The sequence below is a fragment of the Haemorhous mexicanus genome, chromosome Z, assembly GCF_027477595.1.
Source record: "Haemorhous mexicanus isolate bHaeMex1 chromosome Z, bHaeMex1.pri, whole genome shotgun sequence".
Lineage (NCBI taxonomy): Eukaryota > Metazoa > Chordata > Aves > Passeriformes > Fringillidae > Haemorhous > Haemorhous mexicanus.
The window spans coordinates 61451239-61476793 of NC_082381.1; the positions used below are offsets into that span (position 1 = coordinate 61451239).

General features: G+C 41.0%; 1 protein-coding gene across 1 annotated transcript in view; it reads right to left on the reverse strand.

Annotated features, from left to right (window-relative positions):
* Positions 1-2247: 2247 nt before the first annotated feature.
* The window catches only part of RCL1 (RNA terminal phosphate cyclase like 1), a 31479-nt gene continuing 8171 nt past the window's right edge, over positions 2248-25555 (reverse strand). The window contains exons 4-9 of the mRNA XM_059873799.1: positions 23607-23681; positions 22254-22378; positions 19682-19807; positions 18005-18161; positions 8698-8801; positions 2248-2557 (exon numbers count right to left, since the gene is read on the reverse strand). Coding sequence (XP_059729782.1) covers positions 2407-2557; positions 8698-8801; positions 18005-18161; positions 19682-19807; positions 22254-22378; positions 23607-23681 — 738 coding nt within the window. The 3' untranslated portion in view covers positions 2248-2406. The remainder of the gene's footprint in view (positions 2558-8697; positions 8802-18004; positions 18162-19681; positions 19808-22253; positions 22379-23606; positions 23682-25555) is intronic.

The following is a 25555-nucleotide window of genomic DNA, read 5'->3' on the forward strand; positions in this document are numbered from 1 at the left end:
TTGCTGATAAACAAACAGCATTTATCTGCAGGATTTCCTTCTAATAAGTTCTTTTCCCAGAACATGAAGCCCATGTAATTTTAAGAAAGTTCTTACCTAAAACCTCCTCTGGAATTATTAACATTTCTCCAAAGAGTGACTGTTCTGGAAAAACATATCAGTTTCATGTACCATTCTTTTCCTCTCTAAGGCAACAAGCAAATTCACAGGATTTGAATTGTTGAAGCAAGTGTTGTGCTGTAGAGCAATGCAATTTGCAGCAGGGCTAAGGCTTACCAGACCAATTTTAACACTGAGGTCAAGTACAGGTAATTGTGTATCACAATATCTGCTGCTCAGGCAACTTATTGCTATGTCTATGCCTAGTGCAACTGGAACATTTGGAAGAACTCACAGCTTTATAGTACAGCTTAAAAAGAATAAAGCTTTTAATTTCTGAAATTGTGACAATACATGCTAATTTTTATTTAAGCAAATTTTGGAAATTGGAGCTGTGGCACAAACTTGGACCTTTTATTAATGTAAACTTTTTATTTTTTATTCAAGTAGCTTTTCATTTTAGTTTGTACATTTCACCTTTTGGATCAGTGGTGGCTTGTATTTTGGGTAATTTTAATTTATGAAATTTCTAGGTTTTTCATTACATAGCGACAGAGGGGAGCAAGATAAATTCTTTCATGCCTATATTCCTTTTCTAACTTGAAAGGTAAAAAATATAGTCAAGTTATTGTATTTCACATCCTATTGTTTTATTTAGAATTTCCTTAGCTGCAAGTCAAATTTTGGAAAGCTAATAAATTACAGGAATGGCTTCACCCTTTCCCTTCCTCCCTCTCTGGCAACTCCTAAAGTTGTTTTTTGATGTATCAGTTCAAGATAACCATTTATGTTGTGAAGGGCTTAGGAAAGACTTCCAAGCTTTTTTTTTTTTTCCCCACAATTATTGTCTGTTTTGCTTCAAAGGGAAATAAAATCTTATATAGGAAAAAAAAAAACACTTTATTTTTTCAAATAATGTCTGGCAGATTGCAAGAAGAACAAAATACAGTAAAAAAATTACACGGTCTGCAAAAGTTAACAAGACAGTAATCAAATAACAAACCTCTGTCCGAGTCCTTTTTGGGTCCAATATATATTCTTCATACTACAGAGGTAATGCCCACTTTACAGTGGCATCAGATAAAGTTTGTGAAACCATTTTAACACAGTCACTGGTATCTGCTCTCTCTATATAGCAGCTTTTGACACAGTTTTATATTCCTCCAGAAACATAAGGGATAATCTGAAGTCAAATATAAATTTCTTCCCTTGTGTCAGGAGTTCAGCATTAACTTCCACAGGTTTGCCTGGAATCTACCAGAGGCCTTTCATGGGTAAATACATACAACCTGGTAGAAACTTTTTTGCATCTGTCAATCCATCCCATACAGCATTACTGGCACTTTAAAAAGGGAGCAGATGCAGAAAATATGACGGTGGAACTGAATACAATTTTCATTCTCAAAGCCTACAGATATTTTTGCAACAAACCTAAAAAAAATGTATGCGATAAGTCAAAAGCTGCCATGGAGGTTTCTCCTCCCATGCCCATCTTTGCGAAAGAGGCTAAAATAAGTCAGTATAGGCTGTGATCTCATCTACAGTATTTTAACATTAGGAAAAATACAAGACAGATGTTTTATTCTTCCTTTGAAACTGCAACCCTGAGATGAGCTCAGCTGGTTAAAGCATAGTGCCAATAATGCCAAGGTCACGGGTTTCATCCCTGTATAGGCCATTCACTTAAGAGTTGGGCTCAGTAATCCTTCTGGGTCCTTTCCAACTCAGACTATTTTGTGATCTGTGAATTTAGTAAATATAAACAGGAGTGGAGCATTTGACAAATTCTACACACACACAATGTATAAACAAAGAATTGCTGTCATACCTTTAATTTTCATGCCAATATTATCTCTGCAACTACCTCAATAATCTAATATTTCCGTTGTGATCATTTGTTTCGCAATGCAAGCTTGTTTTTGTTTTTCCTCTCTATCTAAACCTTTCAGAAAAAGCTACGAGTGAAAGCAGTAAATACATAAAACCAGAGCACTCACCTCATTAAGGACTGAGAGCACAGTGACATGAGGCACTTGTGTCCCATTCAGTGGAATACAGTGCAGAGTCCCAAGTCAGTTGAGACTCCAGAGAGCCACTCCAAGCAGCACAGAATACTGGCATTGCATTTATAAATAGCACAGATCTAAATAGTCTGAAGTCAGCTTTATTGTTTACATGCAGTGAGCTTGGGTAACCCCGCAGTGGAATCATCACAGGTCTCCCTATGCCAGAGTAAGTACAGAGACAGGTAGGGTTTATTAGATCTTTGCAGCATTTTCTGTCTTTCACAGAGTCTGTAGATGTTTTTTATCTTATAGTTTTACTGAGGTTGCAAAATCCAATGCCAACACAGGTCATTAAGACTTTCTCCCCACCCATGTGCTCTTCCTCAGCGGTCTTTGTTTCAATTTTAAACATGATCTGGAAGAAGCTTCTGAGGTGTCGCAGAAACTCAATTCTGAATGAGAGAAAATAATACTGTTTAAGAAACAAAACAGAAAGTCTGATAGCATTATGTACTAACACAGATTCCAGCAATGAGCATGGTGAATGAAATAAGTAAATATTGCTTAGCACAGAGAAACAGGGCTACAAGCTCCAAACACTGTTCTCACTTGTATTGTAGAAGTAGCTAGTGACTCCTCCTGAAACCTCTGCACTCTCTGTAGAAGCAGAGGGAGGAATGGCTGGTAATACAGCAAGACAAAATGGTGAAGGAAGAAGAAAGAAAGGAGAGAAATATAGCTAGGCAAGTTATTTACTCCTGATCCTGACTCTTCATCAGGGCTATATGAACCCCATACAACTTGTGATTCTCCTTTCCCCTGCTCAGTGTTTAAAGCAGAAATAAAGCATAAACAGGCATGGCCAAAAGATTGGGTGCATACTTTAAGAGAGATCCTGAAGCATGTGTTTGATTTCTGACTGATCACTGACTTCTCCACTTCTCAGTTAAATGTTTCATTAGGATTACATTCAGACTCAGAATTCTTCCTGTTTTCTCATTTTCAGGGAAAAAAAAAATTCCCTTCATCATTTCAGTCAGAAAGGCAACAAGAAACTGAACAATCACACTGATCCTAAACAAAACACTGACTGGAGAGTGAGTAACACGAAAAGCTATAAAAAAAGAAAAAAACAAAAAACATCCAAGAAAACATTTTTACTGGCTTCTCTGAAAGAGGAAACATGCAATTCCACCAAAAGACTACAAAAGAAAATTTGTAATTGCTTCTGACAGAAGTTTGGACCCTTCCAGTCATGGTCACAAGCAAGTTTGCACTGAAATCTTTAACAAAGATTTAATCTCCTCCAGCAACTGGTATGCACCTTTTCTTAGTTGAAAGAAATGGAATGTGGACATCGAGTTCACACATTGGCTTGTCTGCTCTACATGCTGAAAGCATAATTGCAAGCTAATTACACATACATCATTACAACAAATCAAGAGTAAGTATACACAAAATGGGAAGAAGGAGAACAAAAGCCTAAGCCTGTCCCCAGTGTGGCATCATGAGGCCTCTGAAAGCCTCTTGGCAGCTCCTATTCATAGCAATTGTGAAGGAGTACAAGGAAAATTGCAGGAGCAAAATTGCTTTATACACTTCAGCTGGGCAGGCTGCTGTTCCTGCACTCAGATATATGGATGGGAGAGCAGGAAAATGGCAGGAGCTGGATAAGAGAGGCTGTGTCACCTATACTGGTGTGTGCTTGGGATGATCTTACTTACCTCTGGGGCAATCTGCTAAATACCTCTGCAGGGTGAATGTGGGAACATTGCTCCCAACGTTATGTATCCTTTCTCCTGCACCTTCCTGGACTGATAACTTGCCTCAGCACAGACACCAGCTTTCTCATCTCTCAAATGAACCAACAGTTGAAAGGAAGAACTGAAAAGCACCTTTTCTTCTATGTCTCCCCAGCTGCAAGGTTTCTGTTTGCAGCTATAGTAGGCAAATGGGCATATGCTGGCACAAATGCTTCAGTAAAGCTGACAGACAGCAAGCTCTGTATCTGCCTTCTCCTTAGCTGGGTCCTTTCACGGGCTCTGGCAGTGTGACAAGAAAGCAGCCAAGCCCAAAACAGGAGAAGTGGCATGCTGAACTGCAAGGAGGCACAGAACAAACTGTAAAAATTACAGAGGCCATGTGGAGCCAGAGACTCAGGGAAAAATCCTAAAAGGTGATCTGCAACATGTTGGTGGGATCAGTTCAGGCCATACCTCTCTTTGCACATAGCTGGGCTACCCTGCATGTCTGCCTCTCTTCCCTTCTGAATAAAGGCAGAGTGAGAAAAATATCAGCCCCTACATTCATGGGAAAGGCTCTCTGGGGTGCGAGCAAGGGGAAGGCTGCCTGGCGACACCGGGGAGAAGCAGCAAAAGGCAGAAGCAGCAAAAGGCCAGCTTTGTCTTGTAACAGTGGAAGCACAAGTGGTACCAGCCCAGAAAATAGAAGAGAAAGAGGCAGGAAAGTAGGGGTTCGTGAAAGAAAGCAGGTTTGTATTTGCTCTGAGGCTGGTCTGGGTCACGGGTGGGCACCTCAAATAATAGCACAGGGTGTGCCAACCACACAGGCGCAGGCTGGAGGACTGAGGGAGGGGGTGAAAGGTACAAAGATGGTTTATTTGGCTGAAAATTTACACTCTGTGTTCAGGCAAGAACAAGGCAGCAGCTGAAAAGAGCTGCTCCTTAGGTGCAGGGACAGCTGCATGAGCCACACTGGTGGCCTTGCAGCCAAAACCAACAAGAGTAAGAGGCCTGTTTATCTAAGTGCTGTCTTTTCTCCAAAGCTTGCTAAGAATTACTAAGAAGCACACAAGAACTTCACATATTGGGCAAAGCAACCAACTAACAGACCAGTGTGAGAGAAGCTTTGCACCAGCAGTGCATTCTTGGTTCTGTTGCACTGGGGCTCTGCCTGCCAGCAGTGGCAGCCCCAGCACTGCTCTCCTGAGTCCTGACACAGACCTTCCCAGGAGACAGACTGAGGAGCTGGGGGTGGGCATCCCCAGTCAGGGGAGCAACTGAAAGTTGCTGGGCAGAGGCACCCTAACCCCACCTCTTGAAGCCCTAAACCCTGGCAAAGCCATGGATTGGGGCACTCAGGCTTTTGGGGCTCAACAGAATTTTCTGTTGCTGTCCTTCACATCCCCCTGGCTCACACTACTCCACCTGCACGCAGACAGGTCTGTCCTGCCAGACTGACCTCTGTGATTTAGTGGGATGGCCAGCACCCTGCATTTCATTTTAAGCCCAGCTTGACAGAAAGGCACTCACTTCTCTGAAATATAGACAGTAGGAAAGGGGTAATGCAGAGCAGCTGCTGGCTATGTAGACTGTTAGCTGCATTGCCACTCAGGACAGCCCTGCTCATGGTGTTGCCTGCATTTCCACTTCCCATTGTTAGTTGAGGCAACGGATGTCTCCTGTGAAAAGAAGTTGTTTCCTCATTCTAATGGACATGTTCCAAAGCATTTTGTCCCCATGAGATGCTCTCAGCAGCCAGCTGAACTGTCACATTCATGGGCAGGGAAGCCAATAACATAGCTTTTAAATAAGTTCAGATTCTATAGGGTGAAAGTATTAAATACAGATGTCACAGCTCTGAAAGAAAAGAAGGGACAAGGACATGGAACATGACAATACTGCAATTTACTTCATAAGCTTCTGTATCTAATGAGTTGCTTGGGAGCCAAATTTACCAGTCCTTTATAAACAGCCCTAGTTGAGGGCATAAAAAGCCCTAGCTGTTCAATGCGTAAAAAGCTGCATTCTATCTGAACAGATCCTCATAGGATTGATGAGTCACAGATTCTCACAGAATCATAGATTTTACAATGTGCTGCTTCAGTGTGTGTACTCCTGACCTTCAACCCTGCTGCATACACCTAGCCTGGAAGAAGTGACAACCCACCAACTTGAACTCAGCCTGATTACAAAACAAACTAGTGCATTTGTTTGATTTTCACAGAACAAAAAATGGGTAAAAGATTAAAAAATACTCACAATGACAAGTGATTGGATAGTCTCATATGCTTAACTGTGCAGTTCAAACACTAATATCTACTCTTCTGAAGCCTTCCACATGAATACTTACTTCATAGGAGATTATTTCCCCTTTGTGCAATGGGACACTTCCCTGTCTTCCCCTCAAAATCTGATGAATGTTGTTTCCAAGGTATCAGGAGTTGAGACGAGCAGTTAGGTAATTTTTAGCTCTCATGTGATGGCACCACCATTCTTCAGTTATCACAGTACTGTACCTTTCACGTATACAGCACCGGTACCATGATAACCGAAAAAGGACAGTTCATACTCTTTATTATTTGATGCCATTGCCAGATAAACAAACCTCCCTTCATTTGACTAAAGAATAACTGCTCAGTCTCTACAAATAACTGTGATCTAATAAATCCCTTGCAAGTCTGAAAAATTAAATTTTTGATAAATTGTTTTGATAAATTTGTTTTGATGAATTTTTTTTTGATAATTTGTTTCCCTAACCAGTTTCTCCTAGAACTCAATTAGGCCACTGCTGTGAAAGATAATAAAAGGTGTTTTTATAAATACATTAAAAACTAGAGGAAGGCCATGGAAAACCTCTATGCTTTACTGGATGTGGAAGGGAACATTACCACCAAGAAAGAGGAAAAGGCTGAGGTCCTCAATGTCTTCTTTGCCTCAGTCTTTAACAGTAAGGCTCATCCCCAGGGCAACCAGCCCCCTAGCTGGGGTACAGAGAGCAGAATAGATTTTCTGCAATACATGATAAGGTACTGAGCCATTTAGACACTCAGAATTCTATGGGATTGGATGGAATTCATTCAAGAGTACTGAGGGAGCTGGCAGAAGCACTCACCAAGAAAATCTCCATCATGTAACATCAGTCCTGGCTAACTGAGCAGGTCCCAGAGGACTGGAAGTTGGCCAGTGTGATGCTCATACCAGCAGGGTCAGAAGGAGGACCCAGGGAACTACAGTAAATAGCCCATGGCTCGGATGGGTACCCTCTTCACCAGGTAAAAAACCTGGCTGTATGGCTGGGCCCAGAGATTGGTGGTGCACGGAGTTACATCCAGCTGGTGGCCTGTGACCAGTGGTGCTCCCCAGGGCTCAGCACTAGAGCCAGTTCTGTTTAACATCTTCATCAGTGATGTGGATGAGGGGATTGAGTGACCCTCAGTCAGTATGCAGATGACACCAAGCTGGCTGGGAGTACTGGAGGGCAGGAAGGCTCTGCAGAGGGATCTGGACAGGCTGGATCATGGGCCAAGGCCAGTGCTGTGAGGTCCAACAAGTGCTGGGTCCTTCCCTTGGGTCACAGCAACCCCAGGCAGTGCCTGGGGCAGAGTGGCTACAAAGCTGCCCACAGGAAAAGGACCTGGAGGTGCTGGTGACAGCAGCTGAACATGAGCCAGCAGTGCCCAGGTGGCCAAGAAGGCCAATGGCATCCTGGCCTGTACCAGCAACAGCGTGGCCAGCAGGAGCAGGGCAGGGATTGTTCCCCTGTACTCAGCACTGGTGAGGCCACACCTTGAATCGTGTGCTCAGTTTTGGGCCCCTTGTTCCAAGACAGACATTGAGGTGCTGGAGCATGTCCAGAGAAGGGCAAGAAAGCGGGTGAAGGAGCACAAGTCCTGTGAGGAACACCTGAGGGAGCTTGGGGTGTTTAGCCTGGAGAAAAGGGGAGACCTTATTGCTCTCTACAACTGCCTGAAAGAAGGCTGTAGACAGGTGAGGATTTGGTCTCTTCTCCCAAGCAACAAGTGACAGGATTAGAGGAAATGGCCTCAAGCTGCACCAGTGTAGGTTCAGGTTAGATATCAGGAAGTTTTTCACTGCAAGGGCTGTTAAGAATTGAAATGGGCCACCCATGGTGGTGGTGGAGTCACAATCTGTGGAAGTGTTAAAGAAACAACCAGATCTAGCACTATGGTCTAGTTGAGAAATAGTGTTCAATCAAAAGTTGGACTTGATCTTAGACGTCTTTTCCAACCTTAATGATTCTGTGATTCTTATATTTTCTTATATTGCTAGTTTACAACTAGCAATATAAGAAAATAATTTCTTTTCTATCCCCTGAACAACTACCAGCTACAGACAAAGCTTTAGTAAAAACTGAGACTGAAGGACCAGATAGGATTCTGCTGCCGAATAAAACCTTAAAATAGCACACAGCTCCATGAATTGAAGTCTTAAGCTGTTTCATAGGAAGAATCACAGCTTTACAGTTTGGCTAGCCATTTGAAAAACGACATTTAATGACACAGCTACAGAGAGATCACCAGGGAAAACATAGTAGTGTACACTAGGCAACAAAAAGCCAACGGATGTACACATACATTCCACGTCAAGAATCATCAATAAACCCCGTCTCTGCAATTCTCAGAAACAGGAATAATATAGAACAGTAAGGGACTCATCTAACATGTAGAAACAAACCCTAGGCAACTTACACCACTTGTCCCATTTGAAGTCAGGTACAAGTTGTTCTATTTGTTACCATAGGCAAAGTCTCCCATATATAAAAATAGCTGTGCAATAAAACTAGTGAATTAAAACAAGACTGTGTAATTGAACTGAACAAAACAACTTACGTGTATGGAGACAGAGGTCCCAACAGGACTTTGGAAACATCCCGCTGTCCAAGGGTCATAAGGAGCAGAGCAAGGCTCTGATTTGTTGAATCTACACAGCCGCCCTGCAAACCAAAATGTTTTAATAATTAATCTCTGAACAAACCAGAAATTGCGATGGGAGTAGAATAACAAAGGCAAAAGATACACCCAAAAGGGTGAAATACCACTCCCAATTTTTAAGGGCCTAGAACATAAAAATCTAGATTTTTTTAACAATGAAAAATTAATTTCACATGGCAGGCTAGGAAAAGAACAGAACTAAAACAAAATCCATTAGAAGGTCACATTAACACCTCAGAATGTAAACACTGAACAATTACTTTGCAGTAAATTGAAAAGAGGTATTAGTTCTGGTTGACATGCATCTGAAGATCCATGAATTCCAGCACTTTATGATAATAGTAACATTTGGACAAATAGTTCAGTGTTAGCAGGTGCAAAACAGCAAGTTAAAAGTTACTTAGCACTTATCCACAAAAACCTTTGCTGCCAACTTTTGCGAGTTTACACTTGTAAAACATTTCCCCTCCATCATTAAAATAGAAGATGTTTTTATTCCGAGCGAAAGAGCCATACATTAAATTAAGTAGAACCATACACACACTCTTGTACATATTTGACTGTAGTAAGTCATATGCAAGGTAAATTGTTCTGTATGTGGAAAGTGTTTACTGTGATGCATACATGAATTAGAACTGGAAGGCTAGAATTAGAAATAAGAATTGTTTACAAAGCTGGAACATAAATTTAAAGGGATACTTTCAGTCAAGGCTGCTGTAGAGACCAGCCAGCCACATGAAATCTATGAACAGTTTTCTGCTGCATCAGACTTAATGCTAAGTCCTCAGAATAGGCTCTTTTGAAACTAAAACCTTACCTTTTAAAAACCAAATTCTCTAGTGAGGTAAACTGACAGTTGACAAGGAAGGTAACCTATCATAATTTCAAGACATAATTTTCTCCCTTGCCTTCATCCAAGAAGGCAAGGGAGAAAACATACTTTGGACTACATAGATTAAGAGAATCAGTCAATGAGACAACCTTAGCAAATTTACTCAGTGAGAGGCAGAAAGGGAGAGCCTTTACAAGGGGGGATACTGAAGACTTAATTTTCAAGATGGCCTCTTTGTGACAAGCTGCAGCTCCATTCTTTTGAAAAAAAGTCTGTGCATTACATGCAATGAACTACAGCACAGCAAAATAAGTAGCTCTATTACATTCACTACCATGACCCAACTCCTAAAACATGTTCTTACAGCAGTACTTGCCCTCTTAACTGTGTGAACTTGCCATACCAAAATGAAGTTCACATACTTAACCTAATGCCACCAATAGGACTGATAAAAATTTTGCTTTATCTTGAGTGAACAGGGTACTTGCACACTTTGCTGGTGCAATCTAAAGCCACAGATCTCACCAGTTGTATTTGCCAATGAGAAACACATACCAAAGCAGATAAGAGTTTGGTAAGGACTATTCCTGACACTGGACTTTCTGTAGTTGTAGTTTGGTTAGAAGTTCAAAATGCTTCTCCTTACTTGGATGAAAACTTCACATTTTCTGAGCTTGTTTTGTTTTTCTACAGCTGAAAACACTGTAAGGCATCTACTTTTATAACCCAATTTATACAAAAGCTTTGATCAGCATGGAGACAACCACGTCCTAAGAAACAAACCAAAACACAAGGCATCCATCATGTCCTAACTGCTTACATAAGCTCCCTACAACACTGCTGCAGTGAGTCAGTCATGCCCAGTACTGCTGTGCAGCAGCAATCTGTTACGCACATTTGTGACAGTGTCCCCTTGAGCCACTCTACCATCTCCTCAGGAATTCTCATTAGACACTGACCTTGATTAATGGCTCCAGGGCAGTTAAGCTCCTTTTTAGCTTACCAGAAACAGGCTGCTCCTAGGAAGTTCTGCCTAACAAAATACTGTCTTCTTATGGACAGTCTTGGAACATTATTTTTGTCTAAATCATAGCCCAGGTGGAACAATATTATTATTACTGCACCTTTTGATGAAAATTCCAGTAACAACTGACCCACTGTGGCCAGAATGGAGAATGACAGAAGGCCAAAGCCAAGCATCTCACAACCCTACTGGCAGCAGTACTAAGTCAGGGTCTTTTGAGCTCTCCAAGGCCACAGAAGGCTGCACCAGCACCTCCCTTGAAGTGGTACACCTCTTGAAGCTCAACAACCCTCAAGTCTTCAGTACTTGGAGAACAATCACCAAAAGCTGTTGACAGGGCCTGCGCTGATACACTCAACCCTCAAAGCTTAATCCTTCAAGTGTTTACAGGTACAAAGCCCTCTGACATATTTTACTAAACTTAAGGGGAATTTTTAAACTTTTTATATACATCTTTATGTCTATCTGTGGGTATGTATAAATAGATTTAAATATACTACAGCAAGCATAGTATGAATGCTGCCATCTCTTAATTTTTCAACTAAGTTGCTACTGGTCTTATAGAAAATCTTACTGAATCATTTTGTAAATGTTAGTCACAGAATCACAGAATGATTAAGATTGGAAGGACCACAGCAGGTCAGCTGGTACAACCTCCCTGCTCAAGCAGGATGGCCCTAGCATACATGGCACAGGATTGCATCCAGACTGTCCTTGAGTATCTCCAGTCCGTGAGACACCACAACCTCTCTAAGCAACCTGTTCCAGTGTGCAATCACCTGCACTGTAGAGGATATGTAAAAATATCTTCCTCACATCTAGGTGGAATTTCCTGTGCATCAGTTTCTGTCTGTTGCCTCTTGCCCTAATGCCTGGCACCACCAAGAAGAGCTTGGATCCATCTTCCTGACACCCTCCTTTCAGATGTATCAACAGGGTCCCCACTCAGTCACCTCTTCTCAACACCAAACAGGTGCAGCTCACTTGGCTTTTCCTCCTAAGAGAGATGCTCCAGTCCTTTAATCATCTTTGTCATCTCCTCTAGACTTGCTCCAGGAGCACCATCTCTCTCTTGTCCTGAGAACTGAACACATTCCATATGCAGGCTGAGTAGAAGAGCAGGATTAACTCCCTCAACCTGTTGTCAGTGCTCTTCCTAATGCACCCCAGGGTATTATTGGCCCCCTTGGCCACCAGGACACACTGCTGGCTCCTGGCAAATGTGTTGTCCCCCAGGATACAGCTATTCCCCAGTGGTCATTCCCAGGCGCTCCTAGTGCCCAGGGTTATTCTTCCTTATATACAGGACCCTGCATTCACCTTTGCTGAGTTCCAGGAGATTCTTGTCTGACGATCTCTCCACTCTGTCGAGGCCCTTCTGAAGGGCTGCACGGCCCTCTGGGGTATTGGTCACTGATCCCAGCTTTGTGCCATGACTGAACTCACCGAGAAGACATTTGTGCATTTGTTCAAGTTATTGGTGAAGTTAAACAATATGGAACCAGCACTGAACTCTGGGAACACCACCAGTGACAGACCTCCAGACAGACTGCAATACTGATTACTGATGCCCTGGGATCTCCCATTCAGCTGGTTCTTAATCCACCTCACTGTACACTCATCTAATCCACACTTCCTGAGTTTCTGTATGAGGATGTTGTGAGAGACAGTCAAAAGCCTTGCTGAAGTCAAGGTAGACAATATCCACTGCTTTTCCCTCACCCATTCATCTAGTTGTTTCATTATAGAAGAGACGGAGGTCAGTCAAGTATGATTTCTCTTTAATGAGTCCATGCTCACTACTCCTGTTCACTTTCTTGTCCTCCATGTGGATAGAAATGGCCACCAGAATCACCATGGATTGATGTGAGGCTGACTGTCTGGTAGCTTCCTGGATCCCTTTTTATGTCCAGTGTGATGTTTGCTTCCTTCCAGCCCTCAGGCATTTCTCCTGATCACCACAGCATTTCAAAGATGGTTGTAAAATGACCACCTTGGTGTCTATCATCTCTCTCAGCACTTGTGGGTGCATCCCATCAGGGCCCATGGACTTGTGGATGCCTGTGGATGCCAGGTTTGCCTGACTCCAACTCGGTCCTCCTTGGGCAAGGGAAAGTCTTCATTCAAGCCTTCCTTGTCCCCAGTCTCCTGGGGCAGAGATCCCTGAGGGCTGGTCTTGTCAGTGATGAGCCATGCAAAGGCAGCACTCACTAACTCTACCTCCTCTGTTAACAGGGTCCCATTTCCATTTAGTATCAGGCCTACATTATCCTTTTTCCTTTTGTTATAGATGTATTTGAAAAACCCTTTCTTGCTTTCCTTGACATTCTTTGCCAGACTTAATTTCAGGTGGAGGACCTTGGCTTCCCCTGTCTCTTTTCTACATACTCTGACAACCTCTCTATATTAATTCCAATTAACCTGACCCTGCTACCAGTTCCTGTGTATTTCCTGCTAACCCTTGATAATGAGAGGAGTTCTTTATTTATCCATCAGATCTCTCCCCCTTTGCCCAATTTCTTGCACATTTGGAAGCATTGTTCTTGAGCCTGGAGGAAGTGATCCTTGAATATCAGCCAACTCTCTTGGACCCCTCAGAGTCTCTTGGACCATGTGGGGCTTGTTCTCATGGCATTCTCCATGCAGATCTCCCTGCAGAAGCTAAAGTTAGCTCTCCTGAAGTCTGTGGTTGTGGTTACTTGCTGTTCTGTGTTCTCCTCATCTGGAACTGAGTTCCCCACTCTCATGGTCACACCTCCAGCCAGGCTTTCCCTGTTTGTTAGTATCAGTTGAGCAGCACACCATTGCCTGGGGGATCCTCCACTACCTGTGTCAGGAAATTGTCATCCGTGCTTTCCAGGAACCTCCTGGGCTGTTTGTGTTTCACTGTGCTGGTTCTGCAGCAGATGTCAAGGGAGTGAAGTCCCCCAAAAGAACCAGGGCCTGTGACTTTGAGGCTGCTTCATGCTGCCTGTAGATGGCCTCACTTTCTCCTCCTGGTCAGGCAGCAAACACCCACAACAGCAATAGTCTGCCGTTTTATCCTGACCCATAAGCTCATCATCCTCACCAAGACAGAGCTCAGCACTGTCAGGGCTGTCTCACCTGAACAGGGTGTAGCCCTTCATGCCAACATTCCAGTCACATGAACTATCCCACCATGTCTCTGTCACCCCAATAAGATAAAAGCCCTGCGACGGCATGCAGGTCTTTAGCTCATCTTGTTTGTTCCCATACCGTGTGCACTGGTGCACATGCACCTTATAGAACTATTTGATTATGTCAGCATTCCAGTAGTCAATGATTAAATGCTGCTTTATGTTCTTTAGACAAATTGTTGATCAAATCTGAGGCTACATTTAGCAAGGGATACACTTCTGTGAACCAAAAGGGAGGACCTCCCTTACCCCTTTTGCAGCCTTATCCTTTTCCATCCTTACCCTTTTGGCATGCCTGTTCTCTGCATAAATCATTGTAGATTCACTGTAACCCAATTTTTCTTTGTGTGCTTCATCTATGTAATAAGCAATAGCGAACCTTGCCATCAAACTTTGCGGCACGTCAACAAGTTTATACAAAAACTTGCTTTTGACAATTCTTTTGCCAGTGATTTAAGTGATCAAAACCACTCATTTGCAACACCATTCCTACAAAGGCAGTTCCCAGAAAGTGATTAAGTGATTGCTTGTAATCTAATGACTGAACAATAACTTCTGCCAAGTGAAGGACTTAACATTTCCAAGGAGGCCAAGTTTTTTTCTATCAATCCACTTGCCACTTACTCGAGAGTCAAAAATTAGAAACAACCCTCCCAAAAGAAATGGAATGGGCAAAGTCAGAGCCAAGGTACGTTTGCTCCAATGTAGCTGGAGCTCATTACCAATGTAGAATGCAGCTTCTACACTGTATTAATTCAGTCTATGGCAGTTTCTCCATTATTGTTTACAGTGACTACAGAGCCAGATCCAGCTAGTTGTGACAATGAGACACAGATCCCTTAAAACCCCATCCATTTTTAAGTGTTGTATAAATACTACAGCTGACATGTACATACAAATATCACAACTCTACATATTGGACAACAGTGTTTCGAAAAGGTTTTTTCTTCTCAGCTTGAGCCTGGCTTTAATTGAGTGTTATATTTTGGGATGCACACAATTTCCTCCCTTACCTGTGTGGTACATATTTGCAGGACTCAATAATTTGTTATGCAAAGGGTAACAAATTATTGCAGAGGGTTTGTATTTTGGTATTTGGGGTTTGAATTTTTTTCCAGAAGATGGAGCAAAGCCTTACCACACTGACGAAAGAGCATCTTGAAAATTAAGCCATCAATGAAATCTTTCACTCATTTTAGCTCTAGTTCAATAAAACAAAGAGCTTTAGCCCTCCTGCCCCTTCAAGGTCCCCTAGCAACTCAGCCTTTCTTCATTAAAGAATTCAGCCTTAAATAGGTACATGTACTCCCCTATTTTTCATGATTACAAAGAATATAAAAATTAAATCCTTTTCCAGTTCTTCCAGACTTTTCATTCTGCCAATTACTCTCTACATAAAGCTCCCATAAACCATGTCTTTCAAAGGCATGAGTTAAAATCCTTACTGGCCTTCTACAATTAAGCTTCAGAAAGAGCTGCATATGGATTCGTAATGACAATGCTAGTCAGTCACTCCATTGTCCCCTCTTGCAGAGCCACTGCAATTAAGGCACCGTGCCACTTATCATTAGTCTATTAGCTCTGACATCTTTCCATCAACAAACGTACATTAAAAAAGCTCTGCTGGTTCCAAGAATCCTGCAACCTAACTAGTATCTTTTTGAAAGCTTAGTAAAAGGACTTTTAGCTAGACTCAAATCCTTAGATTTCCTAGGTGGTAAACTTTACACAATGGCAAGCACTTTACAAAATGTCCCTGGACCCCTTTCAACAATAACTGCAACTCCAGCAGATTTGGGGGTGATCCCAACACCTAGAGCCCTTTTACACAGAATTGTCTCCAATGCTCTCAGGGTGCCCTTGTCTGGTCAACCCTTCCCAGCTCCCAGAGCATAGAACCTACTGGTAAAAACACAGATGGTGAAATAATCTCATAAAGAGATGACCTAAAAACAGAAAAATAAATTCTCCCTTGAGCCCTGTATTCAACAAGTAGGTGGTGCAAAAAGATGTGGCATGTGAAGATTGCCTGTTCAAAGCAATGTATTCTTGCTTTTTCAGATTTTTAGTTTCATTAAACATCTTACCTAGGCAAAGAAACATAAAAAAACTAGGACATTAAACCTAAACAAGTACTGTGCACTTTGCTACATATTTTTATATCCCCTCTGCATTCAACACTAAATCAAACTGACCTAACAAAAAAACCAAAATGACCAAACAAACCAAAAAACCACCCCAAACAAAAAATAAATGTCCAAAAACCAGACACCCTAAAAAAGCCCATCCCAAAACAAAAAACAAACTAACCCCCAAAAAATACAAAAGAAAAAAAAATTAAAAAGAAACCTTATCTTTCAAAATTCAGGCCAGCACTGTAGGACCATGTGTCACACATGGATTCAAGTATGTATTCTGAAAACTACATAACAAAACCCATCATATTGCCCATGATGGAGGGAGAGGGGAATTCACTAAATAATGACTAAGCACTGCAGTGAAAAAGTAGCACAACAGCCCAAAATGCTAGAAAACTAGAACTTTTCCACAGTGAGCTGCTATAGTGAAGGACAAATAGCCTGTACTCTGCTCAGCATTTTTTGGTCACTCTTGGACAGAAGTCACCCACACATAAAGGAGTCTTCCAGCAGCACCAGCAAGACACAGCTAACAACCTCACTCACTCAGATTCTGATCTTCGAAGACACTGAAACCTGACAGCCTTTTACTTTATGATTCAAAGACTTGTTTGACTCTGCTTCCTCCTCAAACTTTTTTTCCTGTCATCTTAAGATCCTCACTATTCTTTGCAGAATTTGACTAGTTATATTTAAATGGCTGCCATACACTAAAGCAGAAAGTTACTTGCTTTAGCCCTTTCCAGCCCTCTTCATTTTGTATGTTCTCGGACATCTGACTCTGTGCAAAACGTAATATCTGGACAAACTGCCTCACTAGTTTTAATCTATTGAGTGCTAAATGGTTTCCAAAGAAAAAAAAAAAACCAACTATTGTTGCTGATAAAAGTATGTGGAAACTGGATTTTTGATGGGTCTGGACATAGGACTACCAGAAGATGTTTTCCAAGACATGTACACAAACAAATGTACCAAAAGATTTTTGCAGTTGTAACAATTAATGGAAAAAGTGACCAATTGGTAATTCAAACAGATAAAAGATTTGCAACAGGGAAAGAAAAAAAATTAAATGAGCACAGATGAACAATCTAACACAGGTATGGATGTGATTTATGAAGTTGAGGGGCTTTTTTATATTTAACTGCATTCCCTAGCATAGAATCTCAATAATGGCAGTTTTAACACTTTGCGAAGCCACATAGCTTATTACAGTTCAGAGAAACCACTTGTTTTTTTAAATAATGAGCAAAACTTGTAGATGACTGCCTCCTAAAGGCCAAACATGTTTTATCAATGCTAAAACATAGTTATTTAAACATTTGTGGAGATACAAAACAAAGAAGCTGGAAGGTTCTTTATTAAATCGGAAACTCATCAAGGTGCTATTTGCCAAATCATTTCGTAACACTGAAAGCTGCTCATCCACTGAAATTCTTGCCACAAATGAAAATCATTTTAATAAAGAAAAAAATCTATGCTGAAAAAACTGTGATGCACTTAGGATTCCTAAGTAAACACCATCCTAGCTCCCTTCCAACAACCCAGTAAGACAATTCTTCATACAACCTACAATTCTCAGCACATTTGACTTTGCTGTCATCATCATCACAAACATGGAGCCTTGATGGGTTTTTTTCCCCTTCTGCCTCTCCTATGTTCTTCCACTCATAATGTCCCATTCCAACCACTAGTTCGGAAGCATGGACTACGTTATCCATCCAAAATACATAGAAGAGTAACAGCCCATGTGAAGCTAATTGAATTCTGTTGCAGACAGAAAGCAACAGAAGAAGAATTTGCCACTCCCGTGATTCATAATAACATGTATCAGACATTGGAAATAGCATGCCCCAGTAAGTCATTACACTGTTAAAGGAACCATGCAAGACCACTATTTACCAGGATGAAAAAGACACTGGCAGCATCAGATAATTTCTCTGCTTGGATCTGAGCCTGTCTGAGGGTGCCACCAAACCACCTATCCTTTTATCTATTTTATCACCTCCTTCCCTTTCATCTATACACAAATATACAAAACTTATCAGCCACTTACTCTGTAGACCTCCTCAAGCAGCAGCTTAGCACAATTCTGGCCCAGTTCCTCAGGAAGCACAGCTGCCCCCTGGCCCTGAGGGTTTGAGGCTAGCTCAGCACTGAGAATAGTGCCATTGATGGTTTCTGCAGTAAGGCACATGCCAAAACCTGGTGATCTGAAAGAAAGTGAAAAAGTGCATTTGATTTAAGGACAAAATTGGAGCAATGAGCCAAGACCTTCAAGTCATAAACAGCTCCTCCCATACGATGACAAACATCCTGTTTGATACAACAGATTAACGCTGGAAAAAGAAAATTAACAACTGTACTTAAAAGTCAAACCCAGTACCAGTTGCCACAAAACCCTACATTGGCTTTTCCTGGGCCAAACTCTTTAAACAGAAAAATTAAAAAGAAAATAAAAAGCCATACAAACCCTAGAAATGTTTGGGTTTTTCTTAACAGAGGAGTGTTACCTTTCACATTTATTTAATTTGTGCTTGATAAACATTTCAAAGGTATCTGGTGTTCTCTGCAACATTGAAAACCAAAACCACCCTTCTTTAAAGCTTCTTTCCCCTGGAAGCAGCAATATTTAGCAAAATTAGACTAACTAGTTAGTATCAAGGATACTGCCGTCATACTGGATTCATATTTAAGGTGAATGTCACAGTAGCATCAGAAACCCAGCCAGCCAGGTTGAAAGTGATTCAGTTCCTTTTGCCATGCTCTTATTTACTCCTCTGCATGAGCTGCATGTAGTGAAAATAATGTTGCTGGCCCAAATCATTTGACTTTTAAAATTTCATAGACAGGTGAAAAACAAAATTGAGACCCCAAAACTACACAGTTCCCAGAAATTTTTTTGCAATTGTGATCCTGTAAACAGTCTGGAGCCATTAATGTTACAATCCAGGCACATTAAAAATTATGAAGGATTGGAAAAGAAAGAAAATACTAAAAATTTCTTCAACAATTTCTAGGTTCATAAATGTTTTAATCTAACGAATTTTAATATTTCAAAAAGCAGAAACAGTCAAAGAAAACATGCCTGCCTGCATTTGAGCATACAGACAGAAAACTATTAAATGAGTTATCCAGAATCTTTCAACCTCAAGGAAGAAGACATCAGAGATGACAGATACCAGCAAAATTCTCTGACTCGCATCCACCACTTCTGTGTTCTGTCACTAAACAAAATCTGTGGAAGTACAATAAATTAATTTTCGAGTCCTTGCTAGTGAGAGGACACTCCTTCAGCCATTCAGCAGAAGACAACCCATACTGCTTTAACACTTCCTTTAAACACCTCGGTCCCATCCTTAATATTACTATTTCCATCAGAAGGTGTACTGTCAACTTTGAATCCTGGTTTCCTCAACATATCATGGCACCTTGATCCTAATCTCTCTTCAAAGCAACAGACTTAAAAATGAAGGGAGCTCAAATTGTCCTCAGTGGCAGCAGTCATGTATTTCATTCCTTGTTAAAAAAAATACACTTCTATCCGTGCTATGTAAGTAAAACAAATGTATCGAGTGAATCACCCATTCTTTCTTTGTGAGAAATATTTATTCCAAATCAACAAAAAATAGAAGATTGTGATCTAAAACTCAGTAAAATTAGACCAGGACACCCTAGCAAATGAACAACCGCAGAATTACATGTCTGTTTCCTGTAAATTCTGGATACTCACTTTCCAGAGTTGGCCCCCTTCATATGGTCTGTGTAGATATAGATGTCTGGAAGGAATTTATTCAGAATGCCTCTTGCAGATTCCACCATTCTGTTTGCCATCTGTGGTGACACTCGGACAGAGTATCTACATTTCTGAGCTAAGAAATCCATTGTGATCACAATAAAAAATTGAAAGCAGAGACTGACAAGAGTGAAGAAGCCCCAGTGCATTATTTCAGAAAACGTATTTTATACATCTGTTCATGGGCTTTTGCCCACGCTCCCGTACCTAGAGAACCATATACATGAAAGTGCTTTCTACAGGCTTTTCATTGATATACCCTGAAGTGAAGTACATAGAACATGTGCTGAAGAACAGATTACAACTAAGTAAACATCTATCTTGAAAATACCCTTCATTGAATTTAAATTGCTGTTCTGTCATCTTGTTCTGTCAACTTTCTTATGATGGAGGAAGTCCCATGTGCTCTGTTCTTCATGGTTTATTAAAACATGATCCTTTGTGAAGTTTCTGTGACTTAGCAGCAAAAAAATCCTGCCCTCCTGTTTCTGTCGGGGAGAAACTGGGAAGATTAATAAGAAATTAAAGAAAAAAAATTCCAACAGAAAAAAAATTAAAAGGCTCCAAGAAAAATATCTTCACTGTCTCCAACTCTTTTGCAGTGTTCTGAGGCCATCAAATTCACTAGCTCTGTAGTCACTCAGCATCTGAAAGTTCCAGGAAAGAAAAACCTACCACCTTACCACCCACCCCAATCCAGCTCCTCACAGTACACAAGGGATGAACAGCCTTTCTGAACTTGTACTCAGGTGCTGCTTCAGAGAAACTCCAAAAATATCTTCAAATGCACAAAGCACGTTATGCTTCAAATTCCAGCCCAGCTATAATGCAGAATCACGCTCTACCCATCTGCACATACATTCACATAGCAATGCAGAGAAATACACTCTCAGAACTCCCAGCTGGCAAGGAGAAATTTCTATACCATCTCTTGTGGAGTAGGCAAACCCAAAACTTTAGGATCTCAGGGCAAAAATCATTAAAAAATAATCAGAAAACTGATTGCTCTGCACAGTTGATGCACTCAGTATTTTGGATTATATGAAAGGCTGCTGTAATACGATCTCCACAGCTGTGAGGAAGAAGATTTACTCAGATGAATCTTGGAGGAACAAAAGTATACATAAAAAAGAAGTAAGAACTTATCCTTCCAGATGTTTTGTATTCTACTGCCTTGAAGGACCACTTAATAGCTAAACTAAAATGAGTCTGCCTCCCACCATGCTTAAAGGCAAACCTATACCCCTGAGAAAAGGCCCAGGAAAGCCTACAGCAAGGTAGAAGTTCAGAATTCAAGCAGATACAAAGTGGTCCAGAATGGTGCTGCATATTAATGTCAGTTTAGAACAACGGCAGTAAAGTCATGATCACTGCTTCCTCCTCCACACAGAAACTTACCTATTTACTACAGGGCAGTATGGAATACAAAATTACTTTCTCCACTAATATACCTCAGTAACTATCACCAAAAGCACCATGAGCTGCCTCCTTTCGGTTCTACAGCACATGTATCCAGTAAAACTGCTCTTACTTGGCACTACTGCACTTATCTAAATGCTGCAATTGGACAAGGCAGTCAAGACATCCAGTTTATACACACAGTTGTGATGGTATGCCATGAAGTTAAAGAAGAAACAGGCTGCAAATCTACACCTCTGGCAGAAAACGTGACCTCATTCCTGCTTTCTTTTTGAGTAATCAATGCCAAATCATGTTTGGGACTCTCAAACACAAATTAAACTACATGTTGGCCACTGCTTAAGACAGTTTCATGTAAGGGATTTCTACCTTCTTTCTACAATGACAGCAGATTCATGACAGATACCATACAAAGGCCACAAGAGAAAAATAAAGTCAAAAGATACAAACAATCCAAAACATTGGCTAGATTCATAGTTGTTTGAAAAAGTAAGGAGTTCACAAGAGTATTTTGTGCCCTTATCTCCATGTGGAACAAAACCTCCTTGACTTCATTTGCACTGGTACTACCAAAGGTGAAGAGCCAAAGAACTCTCTTTCAAAACATACCAAAAAGCTCAGTGCGTGCTGCAGGGTGTAAACTGAACTGAGATTTAACTATCACCCTAAACTGACACCCCATCTAACTTCTGCTAAACTAGTAACTGCCAAGATGTCACCTATTCAATGCACATTGGTCACTACTGAATTTACACACAAAGTCAGACTTCTTTAAGCGCTCCTACATTATGTGATGAAAGGTATTTTAACTTTTTCTTGCTATCGAAAAGATTTTAAATAGTGCTGTTCAGCTTTGGATTTATTCAATATCCTACAGATGCTTTTTGAATAGCAATATTTTGAACACAGGAGTTTTGAGACACAGTCCTAATGAATCTAGTTGCATGGCCCCTCTGTGTAATGTTGGCCTGTGTTACCTAGATACATGCTCAGAAACACGGGTGCACTTCTATGACTTCCAAATTAGGGGGCTTCTTTTTAATAAGCAAACCCATTTAAAAGTAGAAAAACAGACCAACAAAAAGGATACGCAGTTCCTCTGATGCGCTTGATTTTTCCAGGGTCTGTGAACTGAACAGGCTGCAAGACCTTTTTCACTGGGCAAGAAAACAGTATCTCTCCACCCCCTTTGGGAGGCATTCCTCTTCGGTTGATCTAGAACAAATAACAAAGGAAAAAAAGCAGGTTAGTAAATAGTACAAAGAATGTACCTACACACCCCAAAATTACACTTTTATTTCTCAGAGAATAAAATGTTTTAAGTAACGGCATTATGTGAACACAGGCAAGAAAACCACATCCTAAAACAGAAATGGATTTTCCATCAAAATTAAAAGCAGGCACTGATTTCTTTGCTCCTCTCAAGTAAAACATGGCTTCTCAATAGGAAACAGTGCAAAACCAAACAGAAACATCTTTAACAAAACAACCTTGGCTTAACACTTGTCTCTAGCAGCAGATTGCACCTCACTGCTGAGGAGACTAGAACTATTTGATTTGAGCTCAGTTGATTACAGCATGGTGCTGATAATGCCAAGGTCGTGGCTTTGATTCCCATATGGAACATTCACTTAAGATTTGGACTTGCTGATCCTTACAGGTCCCTTCCAACTCAGAATATTATGAGGGATTAGAATGAACACATTCCCACTAACAGGTCTGTCTAGCCTGACCCAGTCCCACCGCTCCAAGCCAAGGATGGAGCTGGGACATGAGCCAGTGAGTGGGTCTGGGTAGGGAGGCCCACAGCCAGACAGGGCAGGGCTGTGGCTCGCTGAAGGCCAGCCCTGCTGCAGGGTCACAGGAGCAGAGGCTGACAGAGCCAGGACAATGACATGGGCCGTGGGCAGGGTGGGGGTGAGGGGTGAGCCTTTGCAGAGCAAGGCACCAGCAGGCCCCAGTAGTGCAGCCAGACCCTTCACACATTTCTCCCACCTAAAAGAAACCCAAATGTTGTTTTTTTATCCAGATTTGCTGGGCCTCTGAAGACTGTAATCTTCAAGAAAAACTTCTTTCCTCTATTTTCCAAACTGGAAACAAACCTCAACTACCCAAACAAAGAATCAGCTCTCCTACAAGTGAAGCAGGTTAAAGATACCATTTTTAATTCTCAACCCCAAGCACGGGGCAGAATGAACAAGTAGAAATAAAAAAATAATAAATGAACTGAAAAGCAACAAAAAACAAAAAGGTTTCTCAGTCTTCTTTGGAGACTCAGGAAAGTCACTACTTTCTCCTTACACTCTCTATCACCATGTGGCTTGTAGCCACAACAAATTATCTGTTAAGAGACAGAAACCCACAGCAAGCACATGGCCCCATGAAGTACTGCAGGAGCATCATTTCAACACATGCTTGAAAAGAAAGGAACAAACTGTCTTACCTTGATTTCCAGACTTTCACCATCAATTCCAAATTTCTTCAGAAGGGGTAGAGCTGTTGCCTTAAGGACATCAACCTGTGTGCAACACAGAATTTTAAGAAAAGACTCTCTATTGGAAGTTAGGTTAGTCAGTAATTTAAAAAAATCACTAAATTGTGAGGTGACTAACAGAGACAAGCCTTCTTCATAGAAGGTATTTTATGGAAAAACATGGGAATGCAGCACAGAGAGCTTCATCTACGTAGCCTACCACAATACAAGATTACTAAAAAAAATTTCCTAGAACAAATTACTGGCAGATAGAATTTCCTATTCTGGCTTTCTTCCTCAGCCTGATTTTGAATGCCATTATGTAAAACAGCTTACTTATTTCTCTGAACAGTGAAACATTTCTCTGAACATTCCTATGTTATTGAGAAAATAATATTCTTCTGTCATTACTAAAAAATTTCTATAGCTAAACAAATTCATGCAAGGACCACTGCATTTTTTCAATCATCACTGCAAGAGCAAGCCCTTGATTTGGCAGAAAGATCATTCTATCAACAACTTCTATTTACTAGTTTCTAAGAAGCAGAAATTATAGGTAGCTTCTATTGAAGCACTTAAAAGAATATGAAGTGGGCAACACATCACCAGTGTACTCCCTTTTAAGCCAGGTGCTCACCAGGTCCAGGTCTGAACAGAATTATCCTTGTCATTGCTCTTACCAATTCCTAGGACTACAGGGACTGCCCTCTTCTTCTTTCCTCTGAAACTTCAGTAGTCTTGCCAAACATGATATAAATTATTTAGCAGTGCAAGAGCACAGGGAGTTACCCAAGACAAATAGCTGTGGAGAGACAGGATCAGGACAGCATGACCAAAGAGAAGACAAACACAGATATGAAGGAAACAGTCATGAGGTAGAGAGCATTTGAGGAGGCAGATAAAAAGCACCCTCTTTCCCATGCCTTCAGCCAAAACTCATAATTCTTGAATTTCATTTTCTCTGCTTTGAAGAGAGTGCAAGCCACTGACAAAACTGCAGCACATACCTCACCTACAAATCTGTGAACATTTTGTTAGTGGTACCTGAGGGGCTATGAGTGTATGTTGTAGCTCTCATTTACAAATCCTGCTGGACAACATATTTCCTTTTTCAACGAAAGATATTTGGTGCTGGTTTTAGTGTCAATATTTGAATGTCTACATTAAAATAAATAAAACTGCAAGCCAATGCTTAATTTCTTTTAACTTACAAAGTTTATGTTTTTTTACAGCCAGAGTACCTTGCTTTGGTCCTTCAATAGCATTCATTAACTTTACAAATTTGACTTTTGGAGTAAAGCCTTTACTAACATGCATGTGCACAAGCATGTGAATACCACTGGCAGAAGTCTCAACAAGCTGATCTGGTTCAAATTAAAATTACACAACATTTCTTCCTCCTTCTCAAGAAACAAAACCTACCAGTAAAAAATAAAAACTTTCCTGTGTAGGTTAAGAACTCAAAAAACTTCAAGACTTGTTGTAGTTTTCAGTCCTCAGAAAAATTCCAGGCATAATACTTAGAGGTACCAGACAGACAAATAATAAGAATGACTGTTCCAATTTTGCTGCCTAAACAGAGGAGGCAATCAGCAGTATTTGAAGAATGGGAAAAGGCTGTTCTGCCTTGCAGACAAGCAGGGAGTTGGGCAGGATTTGAAGCAGTTCACTGAAAGCTACAAAACAGCAATAATTTTTCTATCCTTTTGCTTATCCTCAGCCATAAACCCCATCCCTTAGCTCCCCTTGGAGGGTAGTTATTCCATTTCCAGAACAAACAGCATAACACCAAGTTGCACCTAAACAGATGCATCATACAACTGATGGTATACCTCACCATAAATGACAGCATTCTAAGTCACATAAATATTGCTCATTCGCAAAGCTCGGTAATGCAAATCACTTATCAGTTCCCTTTA